Raw genomic sequence first — 15,811 nt, 5'->3', positions numbered from 1 at the left:
AAAAACAAAAAACAAAAGGATTGGCATATGACAACCAAAACCACCAATCTGATGGGGTAAAGTCGTCTTTATAAACCTGTGAGATCCAAATAATTCTGCTGAAGTAAAGCAAGAAATGTTTCCGTTGCAAACTTTATTTTCCAAGGGCCTGTGTCTGCTGTTTGGACTGAAATCTTTCGGGCCTTGTGTGTGCATTTTGGATGATGTTCTTCATGAGGATGTTTTAAAAGCATTAGCATTCCTTCTAGTCTATATTCAGAAGATCAGAAGGAAGTAGTTAGTGGTTGGGTATGGGAGGATTGTAGAATGAAGCATTTGGTATGTGTTTAAGCTTGTGCTTTGTGTCAAGGAGATGTCATAAGTCGACCCAGCATCATGGTGTTCCTGTGACACTGAGCATGTAGGAATGATTGAGTTGGGTGTCAGAAATGACAAGCTGGAAACCTCATGCTAGAAATGCATGTAGTTCAAAGGAGGGCCATTTTATCCCTTTAAACCTGATGCTGGAAGAGAGGCACTGCCGTTGTGACAAGGCTTAGAATCACAGAATATCCCATGTCGGAAGGGACCCACCAGGATCATTGAGTCCAACTCCTGGCTCCACACAGGACCACCCAAAACCAGACCCTGTGTCTGAGAGCAGTGTCCAAACGCTTGATCTCTGTCAGGCTCAGTGCCGTGCCCACTGCCCTGGGCAGCCTGTCCCAGTGCCCGACCACCTCTGGGTGCAGAACCTTTCCCTAACCCCCAGCCTGACCCTCCCCTGTCCCAGCTCCATGCCGTTCCCTCGGGTCCTGTCGCTGTCCCCAGAGAGCAGAGCTCAGCGCCTGCCCCTCCGCTCCCCTCGTGAGGGAGCTGCAGGCCGCCATGAGGCCTCCCCTCGGCCTGCTCTGCTCAGGGATGAACAAACCCAGGGACCTCAGCCGCCCCTCACACATCAGGCCCTTATTCTTCCTCCCTGTGAGGCAGCCTGGCCACAGTGGGAGCAGTAATCTGTGAGCATGACAGCTTCCATCACTACCAGACACGTGATGTGGCTGTATCCAATGCCTTCAGCAGGCACCGCTTCCCAGCACTTCCAACTTGGTCCTGCACAAATGTCAAGACCTTGTATTTGACAGCGTCACTGCATTGTTATTGCTGTACTTGAGACTAAAAGTGCTGGGGTAGGAAGTGTAAATGGTGATCTTGAAGGTGATCTTTTAGCTGCAGGTAGGCATTGCTGCCGAAACACATCTACTGGTGACACAGCTGTGCTCTGAGGGCCAGCCAGGATTTGTCCTTAGTTTTGAAGCTTTCTTCATTTACATTTTTTGTATGGTCTTCCTTTCGTTTTCTTTAACACATCACATTTTCTCTGGGTTTGAGCTCAGGTGGCTTTTGCATAGATGTTGAGAATGGGAGAACATGAGGAGAAGCTGAGATTGCTTTTATTCTGCTTTAGGGAGAAGGCAAAGAGGTGAAATTTTATTGCTGTCAAAAACATCTTAATGGGAGGCTGTAAAGAAGATGCAGCCAGACTCCTGCTGGTGGTTCAAGGGGTTATGATAAGTTATGATAAGGAGATTTGATTAGACAAATGGTGGGGAAAAAAAAAATATCGGTGCAGTGGTGGTCAGTGAAGCTCAGTGCACTCTTACCAGTTCCTCCACTTCTTTCTGTAGAGGAATTTAATTTGAAGCACCATAATGTTTTGTTTGTCTTCACCCTGGTGACCATATGGCTCAGTGAGAGAGAAGCCCGTGGCACTGAGACAAGGCAGGCAGGATGGCATTCAGGATTTCACCTTGGCATCTAGCAGTGTGCTTATTTATATCGGCAGTTGCTGCCTCTGCCGTGCTCAGCGACAGTGGATGCTTCTGCTAAAAGAATCAACAGAGAAACAGCTAGCTCTATTGCTGTTTTATTTGCTGTCAAAGTCCCAGGTGAGAGAAATAAGAAATTTGCAGTTCTGTCATAGCCATTTCTGTGTTACTACAGGCTCAGGAAAGCTGCGTGGAATTGGAAGTCATGCTGTGAGGGTTTTTCCACCATGGTCAATATGTTCTTTTCTCTCTCCAAAATCCTACTTCTAGTCCCCTTCATCTGTATGACTAGGTGCTGATGCATTGTGTGGCTGAAGTTTCTCCTGTCTTGCTGCTTTGATGTCAGGTTTTTTTTGTTGGTGTTAAGAATAAGAGGCCATTTCAGAGAAAGGAATGTATCTGGTAAGGCAATAAATACAATGGAGATGTCAGTTTGGAGAATGATTTCATTTTATTACAGCTGCGCAGGCTACTCAGAAGCACTGCTTACCGAATGCACTCTGCAAAACCAGAGGGTAAAGTGATTTCTGAAGAATGTGGTTGGTTTTAGAGGAAGTTAAAGCATACATTTCACTCCTTGATTGTTTCCAAGGGATGCTTTTAAGCTTGTTAACTGATCTTGGCATGTTCCTTCTGCAGGAATGATTTTTAATGAAGAAGATCAGGAAGTGAGAGACTTGGGCTACCAGAAGCATGCTTTCAACATGCTCATCAGCAACCGGCTGGGATACCACAGGGAGGTACCAGATACAAGAGATGCAAAGTATGTACTAAGTTTTGGAGAAAATATGATACAATTACATGTGTTCAAAGACTTGGCATTGCATCAGATACTACCTGATTTAGTATGTAACATTTTTGGTGTTACATTTCCATCAGATACTCTTTCAGCCTCTTGTGTCACTGAAGGCAGATTTTCAACCATTCTAGCAGGAGCGCTTGGGGTTAGGAATTTTATTCTTTGGTCTCTTCTATTTTTTTTCCTGCATATTGCATGTGAAGATCTAGCTTTTTACCAACTGGGAAGATATGTGGTAGATATGTGGAAGGTATGGGAAGACTGTGGTACGTAAATCAACCCAGAAAACAGATAATAAATGAGAGGGGAGGAAGACAGCTATTCCCTAAAGGCAAAGTGTTCATGATTCTTAATTCACTTTAAGAAGGCTTAAGGAAGAAGTGGAATGGATAGATGCTTATTCAAATGTTTATCATATTAATTTTTGTAAGCAGTTGATTCACTGGCAGCTCTTTTGATAGAAACAAGAAACCAAAAATAGTACTTGAAAAAATAAGTCCAAGGAATCAAGCTTGCTCTCCAGCCATACTAGGATTACACATCTTATGTCTCTTTCATGTTGCTGGCTGTTTTTTCTTTTACTTAATATGCTACAATATTTTTTTTTTGAACCTTTATTTTTGAGATTATGAGTACTGTAATTACCAGAAGAGATGCTGTAGTTCTGTATTTGGTACGTTTGTAAATGGGACATGAAATATTCCAGCGCCCAAGTTAATGAGTGTTCAATGGAGAAGACTTTTGCCTTATATACTGTTTCACATTTGTTGCAAGCCCACAAGAGGGTAAGATAGAAGAAGAATGACCAAGGACAAAAGCTTTATTTCTCATTTGAAATCTTTGATATCTAGACTGCACTGCTGAATACGCTTTTATTAAAAAGCGGAATTTTTCTGTAATCCATCTGATGCATATGGAAAAGAAAAAATACCACTAAACTGAAAAATAAATAAGCCTACGTCTATTTTTTCTAGTGGTTGCTTTGGTGTGGGTCAAGGTAATGAATCGTACTTGCTGAAATCTCTCCCAAGAGTTGAATTCATTCCAAGTCAATGAAGACTTTTCTTGTATCCTGCTGGGTTTCCATTTATGATTTTTCATATTTTTATTGGATTCCCTCATGCATGGCATCTTGAAATGGCATTAATCTGTGATACAGTACCCTATTAGAAGTATGGACAAAATTTGGAAATAAGTAGAAAGAAAGACCTTTTTCTGCTTTGAGTGAGATTCAGCAAGCAGCTTAAGATGCCTAAATTTAGTTAGCTGCACTTTAGTCAGTTGTCTGTACTTGTATTATATGTGCCAGTGCAGTTAATGGAGCACACAGAGCTCTGCAGCTGACAAAATGCAATTCTCTGCCTTAGGGTGAGCTGGACACTGTCTAGATTCCACTGACAGTATTAACTAGACTTACGTGTCTTAATCTGCAGGCTGAATCTCAATGCTTGGTTGTCAAAGCAGGTATTTAGTACCATCGGAGTTATTCTGGGATATCCAACCTGGTGTCTACCAGCTAGACAATTAAGATGTGGGTTTTTTTAGGCCTCATGTCATATTTGCCATTCTTGTACATATCTGAGCCACCTGAGAGTATTAGACAGGGTTTTGATAGCTGAAACAATCCTTTAGTGTTTAATCTCGTTATGTTTTATGGATCTGTCAGTTTCTCTCCCACCCCAATCCATCATATCCCATGTTTTCTAACAAGTATTAATGCTAATTATAATTCTGTATTATGTAGCGAGTAACTTAAAATGCTGTGCCCTACTATAGATTTTATATTCCTGGACTCTTTATGTTCAAGCTAGGGGTTCTTCCTACATATTTAATGTCATCTATGAAGTTTCAATAGTGACATATCCCTATGGAAGTCCCTCTGAAACAGTGATAAATTCTGTGTTTCTGTTTGCAGATGTAGAGAGAAGTCCTACCCTTCTGATCTGCCGTCTGCCAGTGTTATTATCTGTTTCTACAATGAAGCACTTTCTGCCCTGCTTCGCACAGTACACAGTGTCCTTGATCGCACTCCTGCACACCTTCTTCATGAAATTATTTTGGTGGATGACAACAGTGAATTGGGTGAGAACCTTCTGGTAATATTTTGGTCAGGGCTTACGCTTCTCGACTTTCCTGTCTCTTCCTGTGCTTTACTGACCAATCAGGCTAAAAAAGTATAATTTATTAAGCAAAACCAGTTTGTTCTACTATCCATATCTGAAAAGGGCCAGGCAGTGCAGATGCAAGATGTTCTGAGAAGCCCACGATAACATCCACTTTGATACTGGTTCCATTTTGCTGGTGAGCTTTGTATCATACGGACCTGAACATTCAAAAACACGTTTTGAAGCTAATAGTGAGGGGTGTCTGTGTAGAAGTGATTAAGCAGCCGTTTATAGCACAGCTGTTTTTAACAGTACTTTTCTGGGCAACTTTGGTGCTCAGAGCAGATCACACTTTCCATATATTTTGTGGGCCAGTCCTTTCCGTGAATGCTTCTGAAACAAAGTCAGTGCACATAGTCTCAGCTGTGGTCTCGCAAATAAGTTGATGTGGCACTATGGAAACACTGAGTGGGTTTTTTGTACTCTCTCAGCACTTCAGGCTGGTGGCGTGCTGGGATCAGAGCTCAACCTTTGCTGGAAGGGGCTCTGCGTGGCTCTTGCACAGCCTCTTGTGGTCACCCTTGGAGTAGCTCTTGTTGGAGCAGGCCCTGCTCCATCAGTCTGCGAGGGGACCCAGAAGGAACTGTGGAATTGTCTGACTCTTGAAAGATTGGTGCTCTGGCTTTCGTTCTCTTGAATAATGCACAAGGCAAAGACAGACATGTAATTCAGGTGTTTTGGCACTTCAGAAGCTAAATGCCTGTTGAGGAATGCATTAGTCTAGCTATACTTGCAAACAGGACTGTACAGGTTCCCTGATTGCCTCTATACAAGCCCACAACTTTTTGCATTTTTTTAAAAATGATTTTTAGATTCTTCTTCAGTACATATAATTAGCTCTTTTGGTCTCATTGTTTGGTTTCTGCTTTAAGGTCTCACTTGCTCTGTGAGACTGATACGTATAATGTAGAATTAAATTCTCATGTTCTGTAGCTAGTTTATTTCTATGAGGTCAGATCAAATGTTAAGATGCAGGAGAGAAGAGATATCAGACCCTGTCCTGTTGATAAGTATGCATAATATTTAACACTTGTTTGTTCCTTTGTGCTTTGGAAGCAATGCGCACCCTCGTTACAAAGTCCCTTGCACGATTTGTTGCTGTCAAGTTTCATAACCTTCATATTCAGTACTAAGCTTACTTCGAAATGCACTCTTTTGAATATGATAATGACTTTGACTGATTAATGCCTGTGTTTAGGCAGGAATACCATCACTCTTCTGGCTTGTTACCTAATTCACAGGCTGACTTAGGTTCAAAGCATTCAAGTAGCTACTCTTGCCTTTCTGGCTATAAATGAATATGTTTTGAAGCTGAAGATGGGAGGAGATACGGTTTATACAGAGAACTACTGGTCTCATTGATGAAACAACTGGTATTTGCACTGCTGCTTAATTTTAGACAAATGAAATTTTACAGCTAAAGAAAGCAAGGCTCTTTGGGTTGCTGAGGAAATGGATCAAGACTTTGGCTTTGCTGTGGATGTCTCACATGAGCTTGAGCAACTTGCTTAATCTCAGTGCCTCTTAGATTTTATTTTATTATTTTAATTCATTTTCCCTGCAGTACATATGTCCTGAAATGTTATCTTAGATGAAATTCTGCTTATTGCTTCAGCTTTAAATGTAGGGACTCTGCTCTGCGTCATTGCTGTTGTGCAGAGCTCGTTTCTTTGCACCTAGTTTTGCCTCAAAAAGCTTCTTACACTCAATCAGTAGTAGTCTTAGCAGCTAAGCAGGCATTTCCATGGCTCAGCTGAGCCTACTGTTACATTTTTCTTTCCCTTTGCAGTAGGACTTCTTTTTCTAGTGCGGTCTCTTTCTCTCTGATGTACACTTTACCTAATACAGGACAGCCTACAAAATATGTTCAAAGCTGTTGCCCGAAGGGTGTGTGAGACTAGATTTCATATTGAGAACGGTCTGTGATAGGTTCTGTTCCAGGCAATGGCTGGGCCCAATTCCCAGCGGAGTGCTGGGTTTGTCCAGGTCAAAACTGTTCTCTGAGGGCATGTTAGCAGTTAGCTACATCTGGTTCTTAGGCTCAAACACCAGAAAGCACGTTGTGGCTCTGTTTTAGCTACCAGTATAGGCATGACTTTTTTTTGCTGCTGTTTCCAGAAGTTTGCATGTCATTACATACAAAACTACCATTTCTTGTCTTGCATGTTCTCTGCCCCAAATGCTGTGCTTGATAACTGCACTTTACTGCTTTGTGCCAGCCCTTTGTTTTCTGCAGCTGTACACTGTCCTTCCCTTGCCATAATATATTGGGTGAAGACTGATTTAAGTACCAGTGTATTTTGTATATACTGTATATCTGTCTCAAAAAAAAAAAAAAGCTTTCCTGTTATGTGACAATACTGTGTCACATTGAAGACAAGGTGAGAGAATCCTTGTGACCCAGTTATATCCAGCGTTCATCTCTCCGGAGACTTTTCTTTGTCCTACAACATTCTCTAGCACTGTATTTGCCATATGAAACCTTCTCATTCATCATCGGTGATACCACCTAGCAGTGCAGAGGCTGAGATCTTATCATTTGGAGTTGCTTCTGGGAATCTGTTTTCCTGCTTGAAAGTTCTTGTACTCCCCAAAAGTTACAGCTCGGGCTTCCACATGTATTCCTTAGGTATTTAGTCGTGGTAACAGCAACATTAATATTTGAACTGACAGTCATTGAAACAATAAACTTCATTCCACCGTATCTTCTATTGAAAATCTATTTGTGCCTCTATACCAAGCTTCTCTATAAAGTCTCAACTGCCCTTTTTTCTTCCTCACTTTATATTCATCTTCATTTCTGCATAAGCTATTAGCTTTTATTTTTCTATTACTTCAGCCTTTGTGTCCATCTTCTCTTCAATGGTAAAAGCTTGCTGCCCATATTAATGTTAGAAACCACTATCCTCAGAAAAAACGTATTGTAACTTTTAAAGTTGTCATTGATGCTAGTTACACTACAGTAGTGCTTACTGGTTTCAATGAACTTTTGTCTCCTTCAAAAACATGTACTTGTCAGCAGTGTCTCTGATCATTTTGAATTTCAGAAAAGCACCTACCTGTGAGGAAGTTGTAATTCTCTTTATCTGCTGTTGTATCAACTAAGAAGGTACAGATAATGAAAGGTGTCTTTGTGCTTTTTAAAAGTGTCAGTGTTTGTTTTAGTGTATGGAACATAGTAATTTATATCACTTGCCTGCGTGAAAGGGCTTTTGTTACTCACTGTAAATGACAGTCATCATGAGAAGACTTTAGAAAGAGGACTGATGTTTCTTTCTACAATGTCTTTAAACTTATTTTTGTATTTTTAGAAGCTGTAATTCCTTTTAGCATTGAGTCTATTAGTTCCGGTTAACTTGAGTGATATTGTACTAAAGGCTTTGTAAACAGATAGTTCCTTGAATACGGACTGGATTGCTAAGGCTAAGTACGAAGCCTGAGGCAGTGGCAGCACATAAAACGTTAGTTGGGAAAACACATGGAAACTCTTGTCAGCAGGATAGGTGCTGTGGAAATCCCAGCCATAGGGTTTGTCTAGATTACAGTTTGTTTAGATTGAGTTGAACATCATGGGACTTAACTCTGCCATCTCGTTCATCCATCCTGTGTTAATCTTGTGTTTTCCTTCTTCTAGCTGACTTGAAGAAAGACTTGGTTGAATATGTTAAAACTCAGCTTCCAAAAACAACAAAACTGGTAAGAAATGAGAAGCGCGAAGGCTTGATTCGAGGAAGGATGGTTGGAGCGTCTCATGCCACAGGTATATTTTCTTGTTTCTTTACCTACTTTGACTGCATGTTAGTTGGGTGACTCCTCTTTCTGTAGTGAATCTCTTTCAGATGTCAAATGTTTGACCTGTGATTGCTTTAGCCCTCTGCAGGGGACTCTGCATGTCATGCCAATTTCAAAGCTACGCAACATAAACCAAGGGAAGAAAGGTTTGGTATAATGCTATCTTAGGTGAAAGATGTTTTAGCAATTGTTTCAGTGTCAGTGACTATGAAATAAGCTAATTGCATCATGCTTTGGCTGCTATGTCAAACTGTTGTAACAGCTAAATAAAGTGTATCTGTTGATACCTGTATGATGATGATTGGAGACCTTAGCTAATATTACCTGTATATTTAAATGTTTACATCATGCTATTGACTGTGGTCTGCATTAAGTCTTTCTGTATTTCCTCATAGCTTTGCTGAATTATTCTGCACCTGAGGTTGTTCTGTTACTCTCTTAATGAGAAATAAGGAAGAACCAAGTCTTCCTTGCTTATATGTAAACGTAGAATTTTTATTTTTTGTAATTAACTTCAGGAAATTTCTGCTGTGTAGGAGGGGGACGTATTTTTTCTAAGTCACCCAAACAATGACTTGGCAAATTTAGAGCCAGATTTGAGTATCTCTTAACTCGTTTTGAGCTATTGATTTGTGTTTTATTTTGCTTCCTGTGTAAGTTTCATTTTGATAAAAATGAGTGAATTACTTAGATTGGGTCAAGGAAATAGTAAAACAAACAAAAACAAACAACAGTATTTGATGAAATTTAGTAAGGCAGTGTAGAACTTTCCTTATTTCTGCCCTGGAAGAATGGTGTCTCAGGAATGCTTCCCTCTACCCTCCTCTGCCCTGGGTGTTGCGTTTGCACAGTATTTTCTGTGTTTCATGTGAGAACAGTTGCTCTAAAACACCGTTCTGCTTCCTTATTAGGATAAACTCTAAGCTGACTTCTAAATTACAGTATAGTTGTAATGTTTCTCACACAAGCTTTTCTGTTACTGCAATGAGCGTTAATTGGGATAAACATGTCTGGCCCTTTATGTACACTGTGCCTTTTACCATAATATGCTTCCGGGTTAAATTCTGTGGCGTCTGAGAAAGTATGTACTACTTTCTCAAACAATTTGGAGTGGTGGATAAAGTTTCTTAATTGGTGTTTACTCATTAGCATTGTAATGGGATAATCCAGAGAGAAAATCGTGCTTGCGCTTCCTGAGCTGTTCTTGGACCCGCTTGAGTTAGTGCAATTGTAAGTCACTTTATTGCTCCTCTGAAGTTCTGCAGTCTGTTTTCCCCTCAGTCAAATGCTGTCTGTTGTTAATAGAGACACACAAATTTAACGAGTCATCTAAGAAGAGGTAGAAAAGAGCTTTAGAATAAAGTTATGCAAATTTTATGTCGTGCAATTAACGTTCAGATGACTTTTTCGACCTGCTGAGATAAGGGTTTTCCATGGATCAAACTGTCTTCTCTGACCATGGCAGATAATCCTACGTAAGCCTATAGGACTGAGTGTTGGCTCGTCTGATACCAGTGGGTTTGGCTGTGCCAGTTCAGGGCATTCGCTCTCCTTTTAAGCTGGTGTGAATCCATAATAACTCTAAAGCTAATGAAATGGGGCTGTGTCCCTTTATAATCAGGAATTGAAATGCTGTGGCCTGTGTTATGGATGAATGCAGGTTAATCCATCAGAGTGGCTCAGCTTAAAATCCCCAGATTTTAGCTGCGATGGTAACTGGATGGATGCTGAAGTCTGGTACGAAGGAAGCCCAAGGCGATTACAACCAATGGACAGAGACAGCTTTGTCACGGGGATAGTTCATCCGACCCAACCCAATCCAATCTTTGTCTCACTCTGTAGTCTCACTCAGAGTGAGAGATGCTCTGTGCTGGGACAAATGCACCTCCTGATTCCAAGTGAGTGGTCTGATGATGTTTCGTTTAAATTATAACAGCGCTGCTGAGTCTGCGTGGAATACTTGATGACGATAAAACCTTGCCAAAGAAATGTAAATAACTGCCCACTTGAGCATTCCTAGCTAAATGTGAATAGCCAGGATCTACCTTCTGTAATTGAACTAATCCCTGTGGATTCTCTGGTTTGTAAGCTCTTTTGGGTGCAGATGGTGTTCCCCTTCTGTGACACAGGGTTGTAAGGATACTGCCGATACTCTGCTGCTGATAAAATTATGCATGTGTTCCTCTGTATTTCATGTTACCATGAAATCTTTATATTTTGTGTGCTTGTGTCTCTCCAGGAAAGGTGCTGGTATTTCTGGACAGCCACTGTGAGGTGAACGAGATGTGGTTGCAGCCGCTGCTGACTCCGATCAGCGAAGACCGCAGGACCGTGGTGTGCCCCGTGATTGACATAATCAGCGCCGACACGCTTACCTACAGCTCCTCCCCGGTCGTGCGTGGAGGGTTTAACTGGGGCCTGCACTTCAAGTGGGATCTCGTTCCTGCGTCAGAACTGGAAGGACCCGAGGGAGCTACTGCTCCGATCAAGTAAGGTTCCTCCTGCATGGTGTGCAGCAGCCTGTAGCAGAGCTGATACTGTTCTGTATTATATCTAATTATTTCAACCTTAAACTGTGTGTTGATGTTTGTTCCCAGTCTCGTGTTTGGCTTAATAATCATGATTTTGATAACCGTCTTGTCCTTAGTAATAGCCTGCGTATCCCACTAGGATAGGCTCTGGACTTTCTGTGATGAAATGCTGAAGAATTGCTAGACTGGGAAAATATATTTTTGGGGTAACATGAAGGTGATTTTGTAGCTGATGGGAGAAAATGCAACATTTGGTAGTCTTCTATATCAACACTCTTCTGTATAGCTTTCACTTGTGCTTTTTTTCTCAAGCATCTGTCATAAATCTTTGTAAATGAACACACATGGATGTGAAGGCCATCTTTAAAACACTATTTGTCTCTTTGCACAATGTGGCAAGTGCCTGAAATTGTCTATTGGAACCCTGTCTTTATTGTTTTTGCAGTCTGAATTGCTTGAGAGTTGTTTTGAAACAAAAGTCCTCGTAAGACTTAACACTAGGAGTTGAAAGCATCTTCCTTTGTCTTTTAGCCACTGGCAGCTGTCTGGCCTGTACAGAACTGGCAAGATCTGGTTCCTGCTGGATTTGTAGCTGTTATAAAATCCTTTTAGTAGGCACCTTTCTTTAATAGGAGAGAGAGGGCTCAGATAGGAGAACAGAAGCTTTCCCAGTGTGAATCCCTTCATGAAAACAGCTACTGCTGGTAGAGCAGTGGGAAGAAGCTGATTGTGCTGTTTCTAGTTGCAGGTATCAATTTTGGTACAGAATTCAGGTTTATAAAGGGGAAGAAGTTTTTTTGTTTTTTTTTTTTTTCAAGACAAACTGACTGCTTAGAAGGAATGTGGTATTAGGTTTGCAAAGTAAGTCAGAAATTGGGTGCTATCATGTCTCTTTCATTCTCTTTTCTTGGACTGTAAATGAAGTGTGTTTCAGGCTGATGCAAGCAGCTCCAGCACGAGGTTCTCTGCTGTGGTCTGACAGCTTTGCAGTATTTCCATGTCTACCCATCACAAGACTGTTCGAGAAGCCAGGAAACTCCTTAAGTTATTTAACAGTTTGATTTGTATGGGAAGTGTCGCTGTGGCAGTTACTGAAGTTAAAAGGAAAAGGACAGGCTGAAGAAATCTGAATGGGGATCCAACACAGAAAGTCTTAAAATCTTTATTCTGTTACTAACCGTTGTCAGAGTTAATATGGGGTATGCCTGGAGATCAGTTGTTGCTACATTCAACATTGTTGTTGCCTTCCTTCAACCTACTTTTAGGAAAAATTCCTATGGAAAAGGCAGAGAACTGTATACTTGAAGGGAGTCTCATCATCGAAGGAGATCACATTTTCTGAGTATGAAAGTGACTTTTCCTACTTCGAGGTCTCTGCCTGCTTTTAAAGAGAAGCTAGACTGCTATTTAACCTTTAAGGATGGCTTTCTATCAAATGGAAAGTCTTACATTTTATGATCTAGGGACATTTGTAATGAAAAACTTTGGTGTCAGGGCTGGAAAAAGTGAGAAGAACCTTTCAACCCAGGCTTTAAAGTAACAGAAACTGTAGTAGAACATTGTGTGGGAACAAGCAAGAAAATCCAGATTTAGGATTAGTTTAATCACGGAGCTATATTAACAAGGATGAGAAAAAGCCCGTTCTCAGCCCATTATATGTTCCCACTGTCATATGACGTATTTACTTGGTGTCTTTATTCCATTTTATACCCTTCTAGGGCATGCTCATATTATAACTTCGTGAGACGAGCAATTTAATCTAGAGACTGTAGAAGGGGCATCATATACAGACTTTTACAAAATAGACCACCATTCTAGTAACACACGGGCAAGGTGAAAAACTGGGAAACTCCAAAGAGAACATCTATGCAAATGTAAAAACTCAAATAACTTCTCAAGGACTCATCAGCTGGCCATGGCATTGATGATGAAACAATGCTGCTCCTGGTGCTTGAATTCTATCTGAGATAGGGTACCATTTCTTTTAGCAGCCTTCTTGGCTTGTATAACTTAAATTTAGACCTTCTTTCACATAACTGTTACTTCTTGATCTAATGTAATATGGGGAAGTAAAATGCTCTCTGGGTTCTACGCTTTTTTTTTCTTGTTCAGTTGAGCCCAGTCTGTGTGATTTGCTCCTGTACGAGGGAGAAGAACTTAAAATTTTAAGTGTACATGTTTGTGACTGTAGGGGAAATTAGATCTGTCTTTACCAGAAGCTAATTAATGGCAGCTCCTAATTTTCAATTTAGAAAACTTGATGGACTCCAAACTTGCCTGGGTGTTTACTTTTTTTTCCTCTTTCCCTGTCCCATCCTTCTTCCTCAATGTCGTTTACTGTACGTACAAATACGGTTTACAGGTACATCAATAGTGAAAGGCCACAAATACCCCTTACAGATCTGCTTTTGAAAATGTATGGTAAGACTATAGAACTGAAGTCCCTTAGAAATAAGTAAACAAGTTGAAATTGTTTTCAGTGTGTCTAAATGTAAACTTTTTAACTGATCCAGCTAAAATCACAGGTTTTGTCTAAAAGAGTGAACTACTTTAACTTATATTTTAGGTCACCTACTATGGCAGGAGGCCTGTTTGCCATGGATCGTGAGTACTTTAATGAACTTGGACAGTATGATAGTGGCATGGACATCTGGGGAGGAGAAAATCTGGAAATATCTTTTCGGGTAATCTTGCTTTTATGTGTATTGGAGTACAAACCTTTGTCTTGCTTCTTCTCTTCCTTCTTTATGCTTTCTTTAGCACTGGAATAGCTACTTCTGCACCAAAACTAGTGTTTTTATTTCTAGGAAGAATGACTTTAGCACACTAACTAGCTTTTACAATAATTTTCAAGTTAAATTTTAATGGGAAAATTGAAAAGAATTCAGCTTGGCTGGAAAAATAATGAGAAAAACACTATCAGGAGACTTGAAAGTGATGTTTCATTGGGCTGTCTGTGTTCTTTGTTGTCACTCCCCTGATGGAAAACAACTGTATGTGCTCAATGCCGTGTATAGCTCTTCACTTTTGTGAAATGGATTCATCAGCAGATTTGATGAGTGTGTCCAAAAGTGAGATGCTACCGTAAGAAACATGAAATGGGGATTAAAAACTGAAGTTAACAAACAACAACAAAAAAAACCTGAAAATAAACAGGCAAACAAAAGCAAACTACATACCCCAAAACATTAGATAAATCTGTCAAATAGAGAAATCAAGCTTGGAGTTCAAAAATAAGAACAGGCACTTCATAAATTGTATATTCAGAGAGCCTGATGAGGTCTGGAAGCCCTGTCTCCCTAGGGAAGAGTTGTGAAGAAAGCAAAAAGTGACTGATCTTATCCAGTCACTTAAAAGTGAATTGATTATAAACTGTTCCCTTGATGATATTGAGTGATCTATGTCATGTGGTGTGGAAGTGTGGACGTGTAATTCACATGTAGGCAAATAGATTTCGATATCTCAATCTGAAAGTTAAATCCCAGCCCATATAATCCAGTGATTTTTAATAGCAATGTGTTATGCTTTAATGACCTATTTGCATAATATTTGTTTCGTGAAGGCCATGATGTTTGAAGTGGAAGGTGTGATGATACGACCAAAGTGTTTTTTGTCCAACTTGAAGATCTAATAAAGTAACTTGTCAGAAAGCACGGCATTAGACCAATGTTGCTGACACTTAATTCCATCATTGCACGTAAACCTACCTGAGTATCTCTTGAAGGGGAGGAGGTAGAGAGCCTTGTCAGTGTGCAGACAACGAGCTATGTTCTGCTTTCGTTTGGACAGATCTGGATGTGTGGGGGCAGACTCCTCATCATCCCCTGCTCCAGGGTGGGACACATTTTCCGTAAAAGACGTCCCTATGGCTCACCACGGGGCCAGGACACCATGGCTCATAACTCCTTGAGGCTGGCACATGTGTGGATGGATGAATACAAGGTAAGAGATGTTTCTAGGACATGAAATAGTTATTAACTGGTGTGTTTATCTAAGGACTGTGTCACAGCAAGGTCTGTTGGCATTTCTAACAAGGTCTTGCTTCTGTATTCTGACTTCCTAATGTTAATTTTGGTACGGAATCCTAAATTCTGTAGGCTTGTGGTTTTGGTTTTGAGTGTTCAGATTTATTCCCTGTTACTTACACTGCCTGCAGGAGATTCAGTTTTATGTCTTTTAAATGAAATAAAAGATGATGAATGAGTTTCTTGTGAGCTCCACATTATTTTGTGTCCAAATCAATATCATGTGGCAGCCGTATGCCTTCAGGTAGTTTCTGTGTTGATGAGACAGGCTTTATTGTTGTTTTTTTTTGTTTTGTTTTAATTAGCAGTCTGAGTCTTGGTCTGTCTAGCCCTGCGAGTTCAGTCAGGACTAACTTCTGGATTCGAGGGCAAGCGTGTTCCTTCTCTGTTTTCAGGCCTTCATACTAATGCTTTTAAAAGTGAAGCCTAGTTGTGAAGCCCAGTTCTCTGATTCTTGAGGGCATTTTGTGTTGTGAGACCATAGAATTTCCTTCCTTTCCAGGCCAGCTCCTGTGGTCCCGACTATTTCTATACGAGACATACTTCCTTAAATTTATATTCCTTAAAGGTTTATATTTCAAAACCCGTCTTTTATCTTGATGCCCTATCACTTTGAGGAACCTATTAAGAGTCATTAATTTTTATCTCCATTCTCCATAACGCATCGGTAGATTTGATCTATCACTTTCCCTTT

The 15,811-nt window shown here is 40.5% G+C and overlaps 1 protein-coding gene across 11 annotated transcripts in view; it reads left to right on the top strand.

Annotated features, from left to right (window-relative positions):
• Window positions 1-15,811, top strand: part of GALNT11 (polypeptide N-acetylgalactosaminyltransferase 11) — a 45,027-nt gene that overhangs the window by 16,594 nt on the left and 12,622 nt on the right. For all 11 annotated transcript variants that reach the window (XM_083824648.1, XM_083824652.1, XM_083824655.1 and 8 more), the window contains 6 exons: window positions 2,445-2,568; window positions 4,520-4,686; window positions 8,404-8,529; window positions 10,801-11,050; window positions 13,659-13,776; window positions 14,882-15,034. In XM_083824648.1, the coding sequence (XP_083680774.1) occupies window positions 2,445-2,568; window positions 4,520-4,686; window positions 8,404-8,529; window positions 10,801-11,050; window positions 13,659-13,776; window positions 14,882-15,034 (938 nt within the window). The remainder of the gene's footprint in view (window positions 1-2,444; window positions 2,569-4,519; window positions 4,687-8,403; window positions 8,530-10,800; window positions 11,051-13,658; window positions 13,777-14,881; window positions 15,035-15,811) is intronic.

Source organism: Anser anser (genome assembly GCF_964211835.1).
Source record: "Anser anser genome assembly, chromosome: 2".
NCBI lineage: Eukaryota > Metazoa > Chordata > Aves > Anseriformes > Anatidae > Anser > Anser anser.
This window is presented reverse-complemented; position numbering and strand designations above follow the sequence as displayed.